The sequence below is a fragment of the Oncorhynchus tshawytscha genome, linkage group LG16 (genome assembly GCF_018296145.1).
Source record: "Oncorhynchus tshawytscha isolate Ot180627B linkage group LG16, Otsh_v2.0, whole genome shotgun sequence".
NCBI classification, from domain to species: domain Eukaryota; kingdom Metazoa; phylum Chordata; class Actinopteri; order Salmoniformes; family Salmonidae; genus Oncorhynchus; species Oncorhynchus tshawytscha.
Window position 1 is genome coordinate 21,038,179 of NC_056444.1, and position 15,924 is coordinate 21,054,102.

At 42.2% G+C, this 15,924-nt stretch overlaps 1 protein-coding gene across 3 annotated transcripts in view; it reads right to left on the reverse strand.

Moving 5' to 3' along the window:
- Positions 1-15,924, reverse strand: part of sema5a (sema domain, seven thrombospondin repeats (type 1 and type 1-like), transmembrane domain (TM) and short cytoplasmic domain, (semaphorin) 5A) — a 202,208-nt gene that overhangs the window by 9,622 nt on the left and 176,662 nt on the right. For all 3 annotated transcript variants that reach the window (XM_042298964.1, XM_042298963.1, XM_042298965.1), the window contains one exon: positions 8,124-8,333. In XM_042298964.1, the coding sequence (XP_042154898.1) occupies positions 8,124-8,333 (210 nt within the window). The remainder of the gene's footprint in view (positions 1-8,123; positions 8,334-15,924) is intronic.

Below are 15,924 nucleotides of genomic sequence, written 5' to 3' on the forward strand. Positions count from 1 at the left end.
AGACAGAGGAAGGAGGAGAGGTCCTTCTGCTAATTAAACCAGTGTAAACATGGTAACAGAAAACGTCACCAGGAATCAAACAAGAGACCAAACAGACAAACACAACTTTAAAGAATACTGTAATGTCTCGACGTCAGGGCAAACGCAAAATCTCATTGTGCTGTTCTTGCTTTGTCCTAGAACTGTCCTTCGTCTTCGACGACATGTCAGGGAAGGACAAAACGTCAAACGAAAAAAGGCCTCTCAGTAAAGACTGAGAACAAAATCCTTTCACTTCATCTGAGGAGAAAAATCTATTTTCAGGACCATTTCAGAATTGGTTTTAAACAGCTCAACCTGTAAGGCACTGGCTGTGTGGTAATTGAAGTTCCCTTGGTCTTTGTCATCTCTGTGTAATTTCTCTATGGTAAAATGACACATCAGTCGATTCTTGCCTGCACATGATGGATAGTCTCATCTCCATCAGCCGCTGCAGAAAACTAGGAAAGATTCATTTGTTTCTAAACCAGATGGACTTCAGACATCTCTCCCTCTCTCCCTCTCCCTCTCCCTCTCCCCTCTCCCCCCCTCTCCCTCTCTCTCCCTCTCTCTCCCTCTCTCTCTCTCTCTCCCCTCTCTCTCCCCCCTCCCTCTCTCTCTCCCCCTCCCCCTCCCTCTCTCTCTCCCCCCTCTCTCTCTCCCCCTTTCTCTCAAAGGCCCTGGATTAACCAGCGGATGGATTATGTCTTGAGGCGTGGCCTACGTCGAAAATATTATCACACTTCCAGACGAGGGCTAATTTAAACTAAATTACTATTCATTATTATTCACACTATGCAAAGTTGCACCATTCCTATGAAATCTCTTCGATTCAGGTGACTTGATAAGTCTCCATTGTCTGCATCAATAGAACTGGAGGGTGACTGCTGCTCCTGCAATTCAAGCCCACAGAATAGCTGTATGTTTAGTTTGCTAGCTTAGAGCTATAGTAAATCATTCCATTTTTTGACATTTTAGCAGACATTCTTAACCAGAAGAACTTACAGTAGTGAGTGCATAAATGGGAATCGAAGACTCAATCCTGGCACTGCAAGTGCCATGCTCTACCAAGTGAGCCACACGGAACACACAGGGCTTATCCTGAAGTAACCCGGCAGTTCACTCCAGGTGAGTAAGTGTCAAAGGGGAAAGCTAAGAGCTACAGGGCCTTCAGAAAGTATTCACACCCCGTGATTTTTCCCCACATTTTGTTGTGTTACAGCCTGCATTTTAAATGTATTAAATTCAGATTTTTTTGTCACTTCCATACACACAATACCCCATAATGTGAAAGTGGAATGTTTTTCTAAATGTTTACAAATTAGTTAAGAAAGAAAAGCTCAATTGTCGTGAGTCAACCCCTTTGTTATGGCAAGCCTAAATAGGTTCAGTACTAAAAATGTGCTTAACAAGTCACATAAGTTGCATGGACTGAATGTGCAATAATAGTTCAACATGATTTTTGAACGACTACCTCATATCTGTACCCCACACATACACTCTGTGAATTTTAAACACAGATTCAACCACAAAGACCAGGGAGGTTTTGGCATGCCTAGCAAAGAAGGGCACCTATTGGCAGATGGGAAGAAGAAAAAAAGATGACATTGAATATCCCTTTGAGATTGTTGAAGTTATTAATTGCCCTTTGGATGGTGTATCAATACACCCAGTCACTACAAAGATACAGGCAAATCCAATACAACACATTATTGAGTACCACTCTCCATATTTTCAAGTATAGTGGTGGCTGCATCATGTTATGGGTATGCTTGTAAACGTTAAGGCCTTGGGAGTTTTACAGGATAAAAAATAAACGGAATGGAGTTAGGCACAGGCACAATCCTAGAGGAAAACCTGATTCAGTCTGCTTTCTGTCAGACAACCTAAAACACAAGGCCTAATCTACACTGGAGTTGCCTACCAAGAAGACAGTGAATGTTGACAGTGAATGACAGTGAATGTTACAGTTTTGAATGAAATCTTCTTAAAAATATATTGGAAGACCTGAAAATGGTTGTCTAACAATGATCAACAACCAATTTGACAGAGCTCGAAGAATTTAGAAAATAATACATTGGAAAATGTAGCGTAATCCAGGTGTGAAAAGCTCTTAGAGACTTACCCAGAAAGACTCACAGTTACAATTGCTGCTAAAGGTGCTTCGACAACATATTGACTAAGGGTGTGTGAATACTTATGTAAATTAGATATTTTTGTATTTCATTTGAGATACATTAGCAAAAGTCCTAAAAACATGTTTCCACTTTGTCATTATGGGGTATTGTGTGTATATGGATGAGACATCTATTTAATACATTTTGAATTCTGGCTGTAACACATCAAATTGTGCAATAAGTCAAGTGGTATGAATACATTCTGAAGGCACCGTAGCATTAGCAGTTAAACCCTCAAGGTAACTGGGATGATGGATCTTCGATCAACTCAAAGAGCATCAGTGAGAATGTGGTAGGTCAGCAACTCAATGCTCCCCATTCATAGCCTCATTCATGATGAGACAGACAGGTTCTCTCCAGTGAATAAATTAACAGCTAAAATCCCAGCTTTGGTTCTGTGTCAGCACATACAGTATTATGATGGATAGTTGTTGTTGAAGGCGTTATCAGACACCGGTCAGGCTGTTAGCGAGATGCTAACTTTGCACTCCTTTCAAATAAGACTGATTAATAATGATTTGAAACAAACTCCTTGTTGTGTGTTTTTGTGTCTGTGTGTGTGTGTGTGTGTGTGTGTGTGTGTGTGTGTGTGTGTGTGTGTGTGTGTGTGTGTGTGTGTGTGTGTGTGTGTGTGTGTGTGTGTGTGTGTGTGTGTGTGTGTGTGTGTGTGTGTGTGATGCCATGTGTTCTCTTTAATTAAGAAGCTAAGCAGGAGGATTTCCATTTAGATAGCACATTTCCTTCTACAGTCACTATGAACACTAATTTAATTACAATTGCTTCCTTTCCGTTCCCCCCTCAGGTAGAAGACTGGAGAAACAGACGCATTGTCTTCTTTGGCTGTTCACAACAGAGATTGAGACTCGCACACAAACGCACAAGTTAGTGCATGCAAGAGTGCATGTGCATGCACACACGCACACAGCTCCCCGTAGCTAGCGGTATAATTGCCTTGAAATGTAATTACAGTCTTACACGCTGTGGGGATTGTGTCTCTGATTCCAGCTGTAAATTTGTGTCTTCGTCACACCTCCTGACTTAAACACATTCCTATTGTGTAGTTTTGTGCTTCATTATACTCATTATGAGGATATTTATTCTAATTTCTTTATTTCTTTATTAATTTCTCATGGATGTCATATTACTGAAGCATTCGTGTTTTCACTCTGTGTGTAAATGAAAAGCACTCTACAAATGCAATTTATTATTGTAATTATTCATATTATTATAGGGTTGTGTGTGTGGATGTAGAGTAAGTGTGTACTGTGTCTCACCTGGAACCAGAGTCGTGTGTGTATGTACAGGTAACTGCCAAAATAAAGGAAACACTTGATCAAATGAAGGATACTAAGTATATTGAAAGCAGGTGCTTCCACACAGGTGTGGTTCCTGAGTTAATTAAGCAATTAACATCCCATCATGTTTAGGGCCATGTGTAAAAATGCCCAGTTGCCCATCATTTGGGCTACCATGTCTAGAAGCAATAGTTTCTAACTATTCTGCTTTGCTCTGAGACAAGCATGGGGACTGGTCTTGATAAATCAATGTGATTTTTTATTTTGACTGAATCTCCGTTTGGGTATTGGTTAGACTACAATTATACAATTAGGGTGTAGACATGTTATGTTCTTAGTGTAACCTTTATTTAACAAGGCAAGTCAGTTAAGAACAAATTCTTATTTACAATGACAGCCTACTCCTTCCTCACCGTCAGGGGATTGAACCCGGTCTCCCGCGTGCCCGCACGACATGGGGATTCTTTAGCTAAAGAGCTCAGTACTGTACTCTCAACTGTCACATTGGACAGCAACATATTTTCCATTCCAACCTAACGGAAACCCAGAGGGTTTTTCATTATTCTTGGAATAGAAACACCATAATATTAATCAAATTAATCCCGATCTCTAAAAGTAATTGGAAAGGTAGATACAAATAGTTTGACACTGTGGTTACAATAAAGAATGGAAACAAGATGGAAACAAGATGTTGTGTTTATATTTACAGTAGTGATGGACAGCTGGGGGCATTTTGAAAACATGTTTTCAAACACTTGTAGCCTGATTAGCAGGACAATAGACACTTTATAGCCCAGCTACTGTAGGTGTGAACATCCCCCTACCTGCAAAAAATGACATTGCGACCAAAGAGTGAAACAAAAGGGACATTGTTTTCATCAAGCCAGCTTCTTTCTATGGTGCTACCCGTTCCAGGGTTAGGGCCGTAACCACGAGAGGACCACGAAAGGTATTTTGCCTTCAGTGCATTTTCTTTAATATATTTACAGTATATATATTGCCTATCAATGTGTAGGCATACTATGTAATACATTCAATAATTAAATAAAGGTTAAATAAAAATGAAAAATCTAAAAATGATTGTGTACCAAAAACGTGAATGTGTTTTGTACACAGTATTTGTGTATTGGAGTCACTTTTAATTCTTAATTGATCTACAGTTTCTATCATAGGCCACTGTAATCGATGAGGACTCAGGGCAGTACCATTCTGCTCATCTGATGAAGGTGCACATGGATCAGATTCAAACTTTGAAGACCGAGATCAAGTCATTGAAGGCAGACCAGCAGAAAGAGAAACATTATCTGAGGGCAGAGATACGGGCGACAGCTGATGTATTGGAGCCAGGTGGCATTGGTGGAGAGTCAGGCGGAGAATGACGCGTTGAAGAGGGCGAGGAACGAGATGGAGTCACAATCCATGCCAGGTACACCTCAGGTACACCTCCGACAGGCAGAGTCAACATACCTGCTGGGTTCATCAGGTCGTCGGTTCACCCTGACATTTCCATTCCTCTCTGACAACAGAACTTGACCAACTGCTCACCAGGCACAGCAAGGGCCGCCCGAACCGTTATGCTGTTCTGCTATAGCCTAATAAACGTATATCTTCAAAATGCTTTAAATGCTTTATTATCCAAATGTAAAAGTACAATACTGTATTTCTTCATCAGCATCTTTATGACTTATTTAATAAAATAATGATACAAATACTCTTTCAAAATGCCGATGTTAAATTAGTTATGGATCCCTAACAAATTACTATGGGAATAAATATCACTGAATTACAGAAATATTGGAACAAAGTTGTCTAATGAAGGGAAACAAATAGTTGCTTACTGGAAAATACTCTTTCAAACACACATGGTTACATTGTATAGCACCATCATGGCTATTAGCAGGTAGCTGGACAATAGAGGGTAGGGGGAGAATTCTATTGTTAAATATATTTCTTAGGTTGGCCGTGATTAGTTGCAATTTCAGTTTAATCCACCAGAAAAGACAAAACAAATAACACAACAAAACATATTATTATTAGGATCAGTTATGATCACCACTTTATTTTAAGAATGTGAAATGTCAGAATAATAGTAGAGAGAATGATTTATTTCCACTTTTATTTCTTTCATCACATTCCCAGTGGGTCAGAAGTTTACATACACTCAATTAGTATTTGGTAGCTTTGCCTTTAAATTGTTTAACTTGGGTTAAATGTTTTGAGTAGCCTTCCACAAGCTTCCCACAATACGTTGGGTGGATTTTGGCCCATTCCTCCTGACAGAGCTGGTGTAACAGAGTCAGGTTTGTAGGTCTCCTTGCACGCACACGCTTTTTCAGTTCTGCAAACAATTTTTCTATAGGATTGAGGTCAGGGCTTTGTGATGGCCACTCCAGTACCTTGACTTTGTTGTCCTTAAGCCAATTTACCACAACTTTGGAAGTATGCTTGGGGTAACCTGTTTTTGAGAAATGTCATCTAATACTATGAGGTTTCATTGTCTGCTTATATGCCCCCTTTATCCTACGGTTCTGACTTGATGTACAGGGAAAATACTGTAAGAGCAGCCCATGTTCTGTATTCTATCGTTGTACATTCCTACGACTACGTCCATCGTCGCTCACTCATTAATCGAAATTACGGAATGCCTCTTATCCGCTCATCGTTCCCTTATGCCATAGTTTGTACTTCTCAATTGTCAGTAGGAAACCACATTTGTTTAAGCAAGTCAGCCAAATCAGCTATGTTTTTGAAAAAGGCAGTAAACGAGGCTGAATTAACTGTTTCACTGCTAGACAAGGCGTCGCTGATAGCCAGGTGTAGCGGTGGTAAGGATTCACTTTATGGTGCTGAAAAGAAAGCTCTGCTATTGGGACAGCTTTATGTCGGCCCTAACAGTTTGTGGGCACTGTTTGTCGCCGTTATAGTGCAATGAATGTATTGTTGAGTGTCTTTGCTGGCATTCATCTAGGAATGTTTTTTTGAGTTTGCCCCACCAAGATTTACATGCTAAAATCGCCACTGCTTATATTCATTATAATGCCATTAACGCTTATGTGCTGAGTTTCACTATTTATCAAGAAGTTGTTAATGTGTTCCAACACACATGCCTTTTGTTTCATAGTTGTAACAAAGGCACTCCACAAATTAAATGTATTGAACACTTGAATTGGTGTTTTGTGTTTATTTTTTTTTATACATATAGCCTACAATAACAAGCTAATGAAAATGCTATGGTGTTATTTGAAATACAATTACCCAAGTCCATGAACACAACCTAATTATTAATTTTGTGATAGCATATATGAATGTATCAATTACAATGTTAGAATGTTGCAGTCAGAATTAGTGGTGGTACCCAATTGTCACACGTGAGTAAAAGTCAAGATACCTTAATAGAAAATGACTCAAGTAAAAGTGAAAATCACCCAGTAAAATACGACTCGAGTAAAAATCTAAAAGTATTTGGTTAATATATTTTAGTATCCCAAGTAAATGTAATTGCTAAACTTAACTTAAGTATTGGGGCAGCAGGTAGCCAAGTGGTTACAGCATTGGACTAGGAAACGAAAGCTTGCAAGATTGAATCCCCGAGCTGACAAGGTCAAATCTGTAGTTCTGCTCCTGCACAAGGCAGTTAACCTACCGTTCCTAGGCTGTCAATGAAAATAAGAATCTGTTCTTAACTGACTTGCCTAGTTAAATAAAAGTATAAATCATATCAAATTCCTTATAGTAAGCAAACCAGACAGCACCATTTTATTATTTGATTCGATTTTTAACGACTAGCCAGGAGCACATTCCAGCACTACAACACTCCAACACTACAACACTCCAACACCCCAACACTACAACACTCCAACATCATTTACAAACGAGTGTTTAGTGAGTCCGCCAGATCAGAAGCAGTAGGGATGACCAGGGATGATCTTTAAGATCAGCTTTAATATGGCAGATAGACTGTAGCTTCCATCAATGTAATTGTCTGCATCCTTTCCAACCCCCATATACAGTTTTTTATTACGTTACACCCTTATTCTAACATGGTTTCTGGTGGATTCAAATGAAATTGCAACCAACTTTCTATGGCTTCTTTTAAAAACATTTTTCAGATGATTTCATTTTCAAATAAGCAATGTTCTCTTGATAAGTGTGTGAATTGGACCGTTTTACTGTCCTGCTAAGTATTACGAATGTACTTTTGGGTGACAGGGAAAATGTATGGAGTTAAAAGTACATTATTTTCTTTAGGAATGTAATGAACTAATAGTAGCTTGAAGAGGGATCGTCTATGCCCGGCAGTTCTACTGTTAAAGGGTGTGTGTGTATGTGTGTGTGTGTGTGTGTGTGCGTGCGTGTTTATCAGTCACCAGATCTCAACCCAGTTGAAGACTTATGGGAGATCCTGGAGCATTGCATGAGACAGCGTTTTCCACAACCATCAACAAAACACCAAATTATGGAATTTCTGGTGTTGCATCCCTCCAATAGAGTTCCAGGCACGTGTAGAATTGATGCCAAGGTGCATTGATGCTGTTCTGTCTCGTGGTGGCCCAACACTATTAAGACACTATGTTGGTGTTGCCTTTATTTTTGCAGTTACCTGTATGTTCGCGCGTGTATCTCTAGATCTCACCTGGGCAGGGTGTGACATTACACTCCTGGTACTCCTGAGCAGGTCCCAGGCAGGTCTGTCCCCCATGGCGTGGTTCAGGGGAGGTACAGGTCCGTTTACGGCTACGTATCCCTCGGCTGCAGTCTCTACTGCACTGAGACCAGGAGCTCCAGGATGTCCAGCCTCCGTTCACAGTGTGGCCGGAGATTTTACCCGACAGCAGCAGCTCTCCTGGTGGAGAGCGAGACGAGAGAGGGGGGTCAGGATGGAGCTGGGTGGGACAAATGGACTTACTTACTGAGAATACATCATATTTTGTCCATTTGGAATATGTATTGAAGCTAAGAATTTATAATAATAGAACCAAGAGTTTTTGGTGACCAAGAAAAACTGAATCCCTGGAGCAAGACATCTACATGACTCATACATAGGCTACAAGACGGAGAGACTAAAGAGCTCTCCACAGTGATTTCAAAGTCTACGCAAAAGGAGCTACCAATCTCCGTTTGTGCCACTGGAGCTTAAAGTACACCAGCCTCAGTCTGTGCTGCGCACGCACGCACGCACGCACGCACACACGCACGCACACGCACGCACACGCGCACACGCACACACGCACACACACACACACACACACACACTCACACACTCACACACTCACACACTCACACACACACACACTCACACACACACTCACACACTCACTCACACACTCACTCACACACTCACTCACACACTCACACACTCACACACTCACACACTCACACACACTCAAGCTACAGCAGGTCCCCTAAAAAAGTTACCTTGACCTCTACAGCTCTTTAGTTGAGCACGTTCACAACATGCTTGCTGAGAGCTACTGAGATCCTCTAATTCATGCAACTCTATGAGCATTTGACTACTGTATGATCCCTCATCTGACATGAGTTAACGGAGAAATCTAAATGAAATATGAAACTATAATTTCTATTAAGCTTCAATTACCGCATTCATTCATCATCAGAGGCTGTGAAAATGTCCCTTTCAGAGTGAGTCTGTCTGGCTGCTCTTTGTGCGAGACAGAGGAGTGAGATCAGGTCTTTGTGTGAATGATAATCACTCGAAACTAAATTACAGCGTTCGCTCCCAAACACTCCAGTGATGATTCACTCAATCAACCCACCCTGCTATTATCAACCGTCTGAGCCACAACAATGAAACCATTTCTCTCTCTTTTCCTGCCCTTTTCTCTTTTCTCTCTGTGACCTTCCTTTGTCTCTTTATCTCTGCGTCTTGGAAATGTCCTTTGCCTCTATTTCTCTCCCTCTATTTTTCTGATTGACCATCCAGTTCCCCTGCTGTTGGGTGCTTTGTATTCTCCCTGCAGCCCTTTAGTAGAGAGACTAGAGTGTTTACCTATCACACGTACAGTCCTGACCTCTTCATAACTACACACAACCTTGGGAGTCAACATGTCCGCACTCACACACATGCATGCGCGCAGACACACATACACAGACACACGCGCACAAACACTCTCTCTACCTCACCCTGAGTTGGCAGGAGCACTGACAGGTCCTCTGAGGGCCCCTGCTTTTTATTGATTCTGAACAGGTAGTGGCACGGACAGCCCTGCCTGCCACAGTGACCTGCACTCTTTATCAAGCCCTCCGCTCGGTCGGGTAGAGGTACACACACACTCGCTCACACATGCACACACACAACCACACATAACACACAACACACAACACGCACACACACACACTTGAGGTGAGATCAGAAATCCCAGTCCCTCCAGTTGCTAAAACAAAACAGAGGCCTGTCTTCCCTTTTAAATGAGGAGAGTACTGTAGTTCCATTGATCTCTGTATCCACCATGTACAGTGGAGATAATTAGAAGCCACTCTCTCAGAATGCAGGGGTACCGTGCAATACAAACCCCTATCAGCTTACAGACCAGGACAGAAGAATAGAGTTAGCAACATGATGTCTTTAGACTGTAAAAGTACAAATACTGAGTGTCCCACACACATTCACATTGTGTGTGTGTGTGCGTGTGTGTGCGTGTGTGTGTGGATGCATCTGTGTGTGTGTCTGTGTGTGTGTGTGTGTGTGTGTGTGTGTGTGTGTATGCATCTGGGTGTGTGAGTGTGTAAATCAGAAAATGAGCAGCTCTGGTGGATTACAGAGTTACGCCACAGCGCTGTTACAGTTTTCCCAGAGCTGTCATCTGGTTTGTCAAATACTCGCCTTAGGGAGAGATTCGAGAGCTGCTTAGTGTGTGTGTGTGTGTGTGTGTTCTTACATCGCTTATTAAAAGTTAGTGAGAGGGCAATTAAAACTCCCACCCTGAAGGGAAAGGGGATCAGAGAGAAGAGACACATACGTATGCACACACACACAAACACACACACACACACACACACACACACACACACACACACACACACACACACACACACACACACACACACACACACACACACACACACACACACACACACACACACACACACACACACACACACACACACACACAACTATAACTAACACCCTGTGATGAGGGCTAATTACCAGGGGACTTTGTATTTACTTTTGTCTGAGGTCGACAGAGGTACGACAGATACAAGGACGTGACTTTGTAAAGAGTTTTTTGTAAAGAGGTTAACAGATCTATTATCCATCTGCTGAGATGGAGTGTGCTAATGAAAGACTTCTGCTTTATCTCAGATCAATTGTAGATGTGTGAGTTATTTAACATGTAATCCTGGTTTAGTGTACATACGATTAAGGGATTGAAGTCCCAATAGTCAAGTGTAGCCGGAGAGAAACAGAGGGGGTGAAAGAGCTGGCGTGGTAGAAAGAGAGAGAGAGAAAGGGTGAGAGGGGTAGCACAGTAGAAAGAGAGAGAGAGCAGTTTGAAAGGGTTAGCACGGTAGGATGAGAGAGAGAGCGAAAGTGGGTGAGAGGGTTAGCACGGTAGACAGAGAGAGAGAGAGAGAAAGAGGGTAAGAGGGTTAGCACGGTAGACAGAGAGAGAGAGAGAGAGGGTGAGCGGGGTAGCACAGTAGAAAAAGAGAGAGAGAAAGAGGGTGAGAGGGATAGCACCGTAGAAAGAGAGAGAGAGAGGGGTAGCACAGTAGAAAAAATAAAGAGAGAGAGGGTGAGAGGGGTAGCACAGTAGACAAAGAGAGAGAGAGAAAGAGAAAAAGAGAGGTGCTTTAAAAATAATAAAAAATCCCACTGGTCAGTGTCCTATTGTCTGAGCACAGGGAGAATTAATCTTTCTATGGTCTCCTTGTCGGCTAGTGATGTCTGTGGGCAGATGAGACTAATCTATTGTCTCAGAAAGGAACTGGCCTTAGAGCATCTGAACTGAAAAACATCACACACATTTCCATTTTAGTAATATCCAGAGCGACTTACAGGAGCAATTAGGGTTAAGCGCTTTGCTTAGGGTCACATTGACAGGTTTTTCACCTAGTCGGCTCAGGGACTCTAACCAGCAACCTTTCAAAGAAAAATCTTTCTTATGTGTGTTCTGTCCAGTATGTCTCTCTGTGTAATTTTGTGGATTCGGCTATTCCAGCCACACCCATTGCTGACAGGTGTATAAAACTGAACACACATCCATGCAATCTCCAAAAACAAACATTAGCAGTAGAATGGTCCATACTGAAGAGCTCAGGGACTTTCAATGCGGCACTGTCATAGGATGCCACCTTTCCAACAAGTGAGTTTGTCAAATTTCTGCCCTGCTAGAGCTGCCCCGAGCAACTGTAAGTGCTGTTATTGTGAAGTGGAAACGTTGAGGAGAAACAACGGCTCAGCTGCGAAGTGGCAGGCCACACAAGCTCACAGAACGGGACTGTCCAAACTGCTTCTGGAAGCAACGCCAGCACAAGAACTGTTAATCTGGAGCTTCATGAAATGGTTTTCCATGGCTGAGCAGCCCCACACAAGCTTAAGATCACAATGCTCATTTAAATTTTTATTTTTTTATTTCAGCTTTATTTAACCAGGTAAGCTAGTTGAGAACAAGTTCTCATTTACAACTGCGACCTGGACAAGATAAAGCAAAGCAGTTCGACACATACAACAACAGAGTTACACATGGAATAAATAAACATACCGTCAATAATACAGTAGGAAATGTCTATATACAGTGTGTGCAAATGAGGTAGGATAAGGGAGGTAAGGCAATAAATAGGCCATGGTGGCGAAGTAATTACAATATAGCAATTAAACACTGGAATGGTAGATGTGCAGAAGATGAATGTGCAAGTAGAGATACTGGGGTGCAAAGGAGCAAGATACATAAATAAATACAGTATGGGGGTGAGGTAGTTGGATGGGCTTTTTACAGATGGGCTATGTACAGATGCAGTGATCTGTGAGCTGCTCTGACAGTCGGTGCTTCAAGCTAGTGAGGAAGATATGCCAAGCGTTGGCTGGAGTGGTGTAAAGCTCGCCACCATTGGACTCTGGAAACGCGTTCTCTGAAGTGATGAATCACCTTTGGGGTGAACCAGAAGCCATGTATTACAGGTAACATCCGCACTGAGCTATAAGGTAGAGCTGCCACTTTCAAGGAGCGGGACTCTAACCCAGAAGCTTATAAGAAATACCTCCTATTTCCTCCGACAAACCATCAAACAGGCAAAGCATCAATACAGGACTAAGATCGAATTGTACTACACCGGCTCCGACTCTCGTCGGATGTGGCAGGGCTTGCAAACTATTACAGACTACAAAGGGAAGCACTGCCGAGAGTTGCCCAGTGACACAAGCCTACCGGACGAGCTAAATGACTTCCATGCTTGCTTCGAGGCAAGTAAAACTAAACATGCATGACAGTATCAGCTGTTCCGGAAGACTGTGTGATCACTCTCTCTGCAGCCGATGTCAGTAAGACCTTGAAACAGGTCAACATTCACAAGGCCACAGGGCCAGGTGGATTACCAGAACATGTACTCTGAGCATGCGCTGACCAACTGGCAATTGTCTTCACTGACATTTTCAACCTCTCCCTGTCTGAGTCTGTAATGCCAACATGTTTCAAGCAGACCACCATAGTCCCTGTACCCAAGAACACTAAGCTAACCTGCCTAAATGACTACGGACCCGTAGTACTCATGTCTGAAGCCATGAAATGCTTTGAAATGTTGGTCATGGCTCACATCAAAACCATTATCCCAGAAATCCTAGACCCACTCCAATTTGCATACCACCCCCACAGATCCACAAATGATGCAATCTCAATTGAACTCCACTCTGCCCTTTCACATCTGGACAAAAGGAACACCTATGTGAGAATGCTATTCATTGACTACAGCTTAGCTAAGGCACTGCATCTAGTTCGAATCCAGGCTGAATCACATCCGGCGGGGATTGGGAGTCCCATAGGGCAGATCACAATTGGCCCAACATCGTCAGGGTTTGGCCAGAGTAGGCCGTCATTGTAAATAAGAATTTGTTCTTTACCGACTTGCCTAGTTAAATAAATACAGTTGTCACGCCCTGATCTGTTTCACCTGTCTTTGTGCTTGTCTCCACCCCCCTCCATGTGTCACCCATCTTCCCCACTATCCCCTGTGTATTTATACCTGTGTTCTCTGTTTGTCTGTTGCCAGTTTGTTTTGTTTCATCAAGCCTACCAGCGTTTTCCCCTCTGTTCCTGTCTCTTTATTATTTTTCACAGGTTTGACCTTTTCTGCCCGCCCTGACCCTGAGCCTGCCTGCCATCCTGTACCTTTGCCCCACTACCCTGGATCATCAGCCCCTGCCTTCCTTGACCTGTTGTTTGCCTGCCATCTGTTTCTGTGATAAACATTGTTTCTTCGACACAGTCTGCATTTGGGTCTTACCTGAAACGTGATAAAAATAAAAATATCCTCAAAAGTTTCTACAGCTGCACCACTGAGAGCATCTTGACTGGTTGCATAATTGCCTGGTATGGCAACTGCTCAGCCTCCGACCGCAAGGCACTACAGAGGGTATTGCGTGCGGCCCAGTACATCACTGTGGCCAAGCTTCCTGCCATCCGGGACCTCTATACCAGGCGGTGTCAGAGGAAGGCCCTAAAAATTGTCAAAGACTCCAGCCACCCTAGTCATAGACTGTTACCTTGGCAATGCCAAGGTAAGCGGTACCGGAGTGCCAAGTCTAGGTCCGAGAGGCTTCTAAACAGCTTCTACCCCCAAGCCATAAGACTCCTGAACATCTAATTAAATGGCTACCCAGACTATTTGCATTGCCCCTCTCCCCCTTTTTACACCACTGCTACTCTCTGTTATTATCTATGCATAGTCCCTTCAATAACTCCACCTACATGTACATACTAACAGGTGCCCCCGTACATTGACTTTGTACCGGTACCGCCTGTATTTATTTTATAAAAAAATAAATATTTTACCCTTATTTTACCAGGTAAGTTGACTTAGAACACATTCTCATTTACAGTAACGACCTGGGGAATAGTTACATGGGAGAGGAGGGGGGATAAAAGAGCCAATTGTAAACTGGAGATGAGTAGGTGGGCATGATGGTATGAAGACAAGATTGGGAATTTAGCCACGACACCGGGATCTTTAGTGACCACAGAGAGTCAGGACATCTGTTTAACATCCCATCCAAAGGACGGTAAAGAGCCTCACTATTGTTATTTTACTGCTGCTCTTTAATTATTTGTTACTTTAATTTTTTTATTTTTTTCATTTTTTTCTTCTTAAAACTGCATTGTTGGTTAAGGGTTTGTAAGTAATCATTTTACTGTAAGGTCTACACCTGCTGTATTCGGCGCATGTGACAAATACAATTTGATTTGATTTGAATTGGAACACCAACTGCGAGCCAGTCCTAATCTACCAACATCAGTGCCCGACCTCAACAATGCCCCTGTGGCTGACTGGAAGCAAGTCCACGCAGTAATGTTCCAACATCTAGTGGAAAGCCTTTACAGAAGAGTGGAGGCTGTTATAGCAGCACAGGGGGGGACCAACTCCATATTAATGCAGATGATTTTGTAATAAGATATTTGACAAGCAGGTGTCCCGATGTACTGTATATAAGCACAGAATAAAACCGTTCTATCAAAAATGTGTGATGGATTACATGGAACTTTGTGTCGATTGTGTTGAATACAGCAACTGAAATATGATATATAGTATACGATTCATATAATGAATATCATTACAGAGCGACAAGAAAGGCTAACACATTACATTAAAAATCACAGAGTAGATGCAATGAGAAATATCTAGTAATCAATTCATATCTTAAGTTAGTAACTGATAACCAGTAAGTCTTGATCGCGGGTACAAGTATGCCTAAGAAAACACAGTATGCCTCAGTATGCCTAAGAAAACACATACGGATTGCTTGGCTTAATCTTACACGCTTTATCTATTCCATCTAATTTAGATAGATAGAAACAAGAGATGAAACCTCATAATATGTAATATTTTCAATTATTTCCAGAGAAAACTGATCTAGCCTTTCGTAGCGCCATATTGTAGTTGGAACTTGTGTCTGGTTTAAAATATGTTTCTTCAAATGGAGCTGAAATCGACAAATGTCTGTCATTTCTGATAGCCCTTATTCCTCTGATCCTTCCATGACAAACATGATGACATTCAAAAAAAAGGGAGGGAGGCCCACACCTCAAAAGGCCTGATAAAACAGATGTCATATTGGTGACTGCCAGGGAGTCCCCTGCATATTAAAGGGCGGCTCATCTCCAAAAGAGGAGTCGGTTACTTTCTTAATGTAATCAGTTACAGTTACTAGTTACCTGCCCACATTCTTTTTCAGTCACGTAACATTTGGTTTACCCAAATTCAGT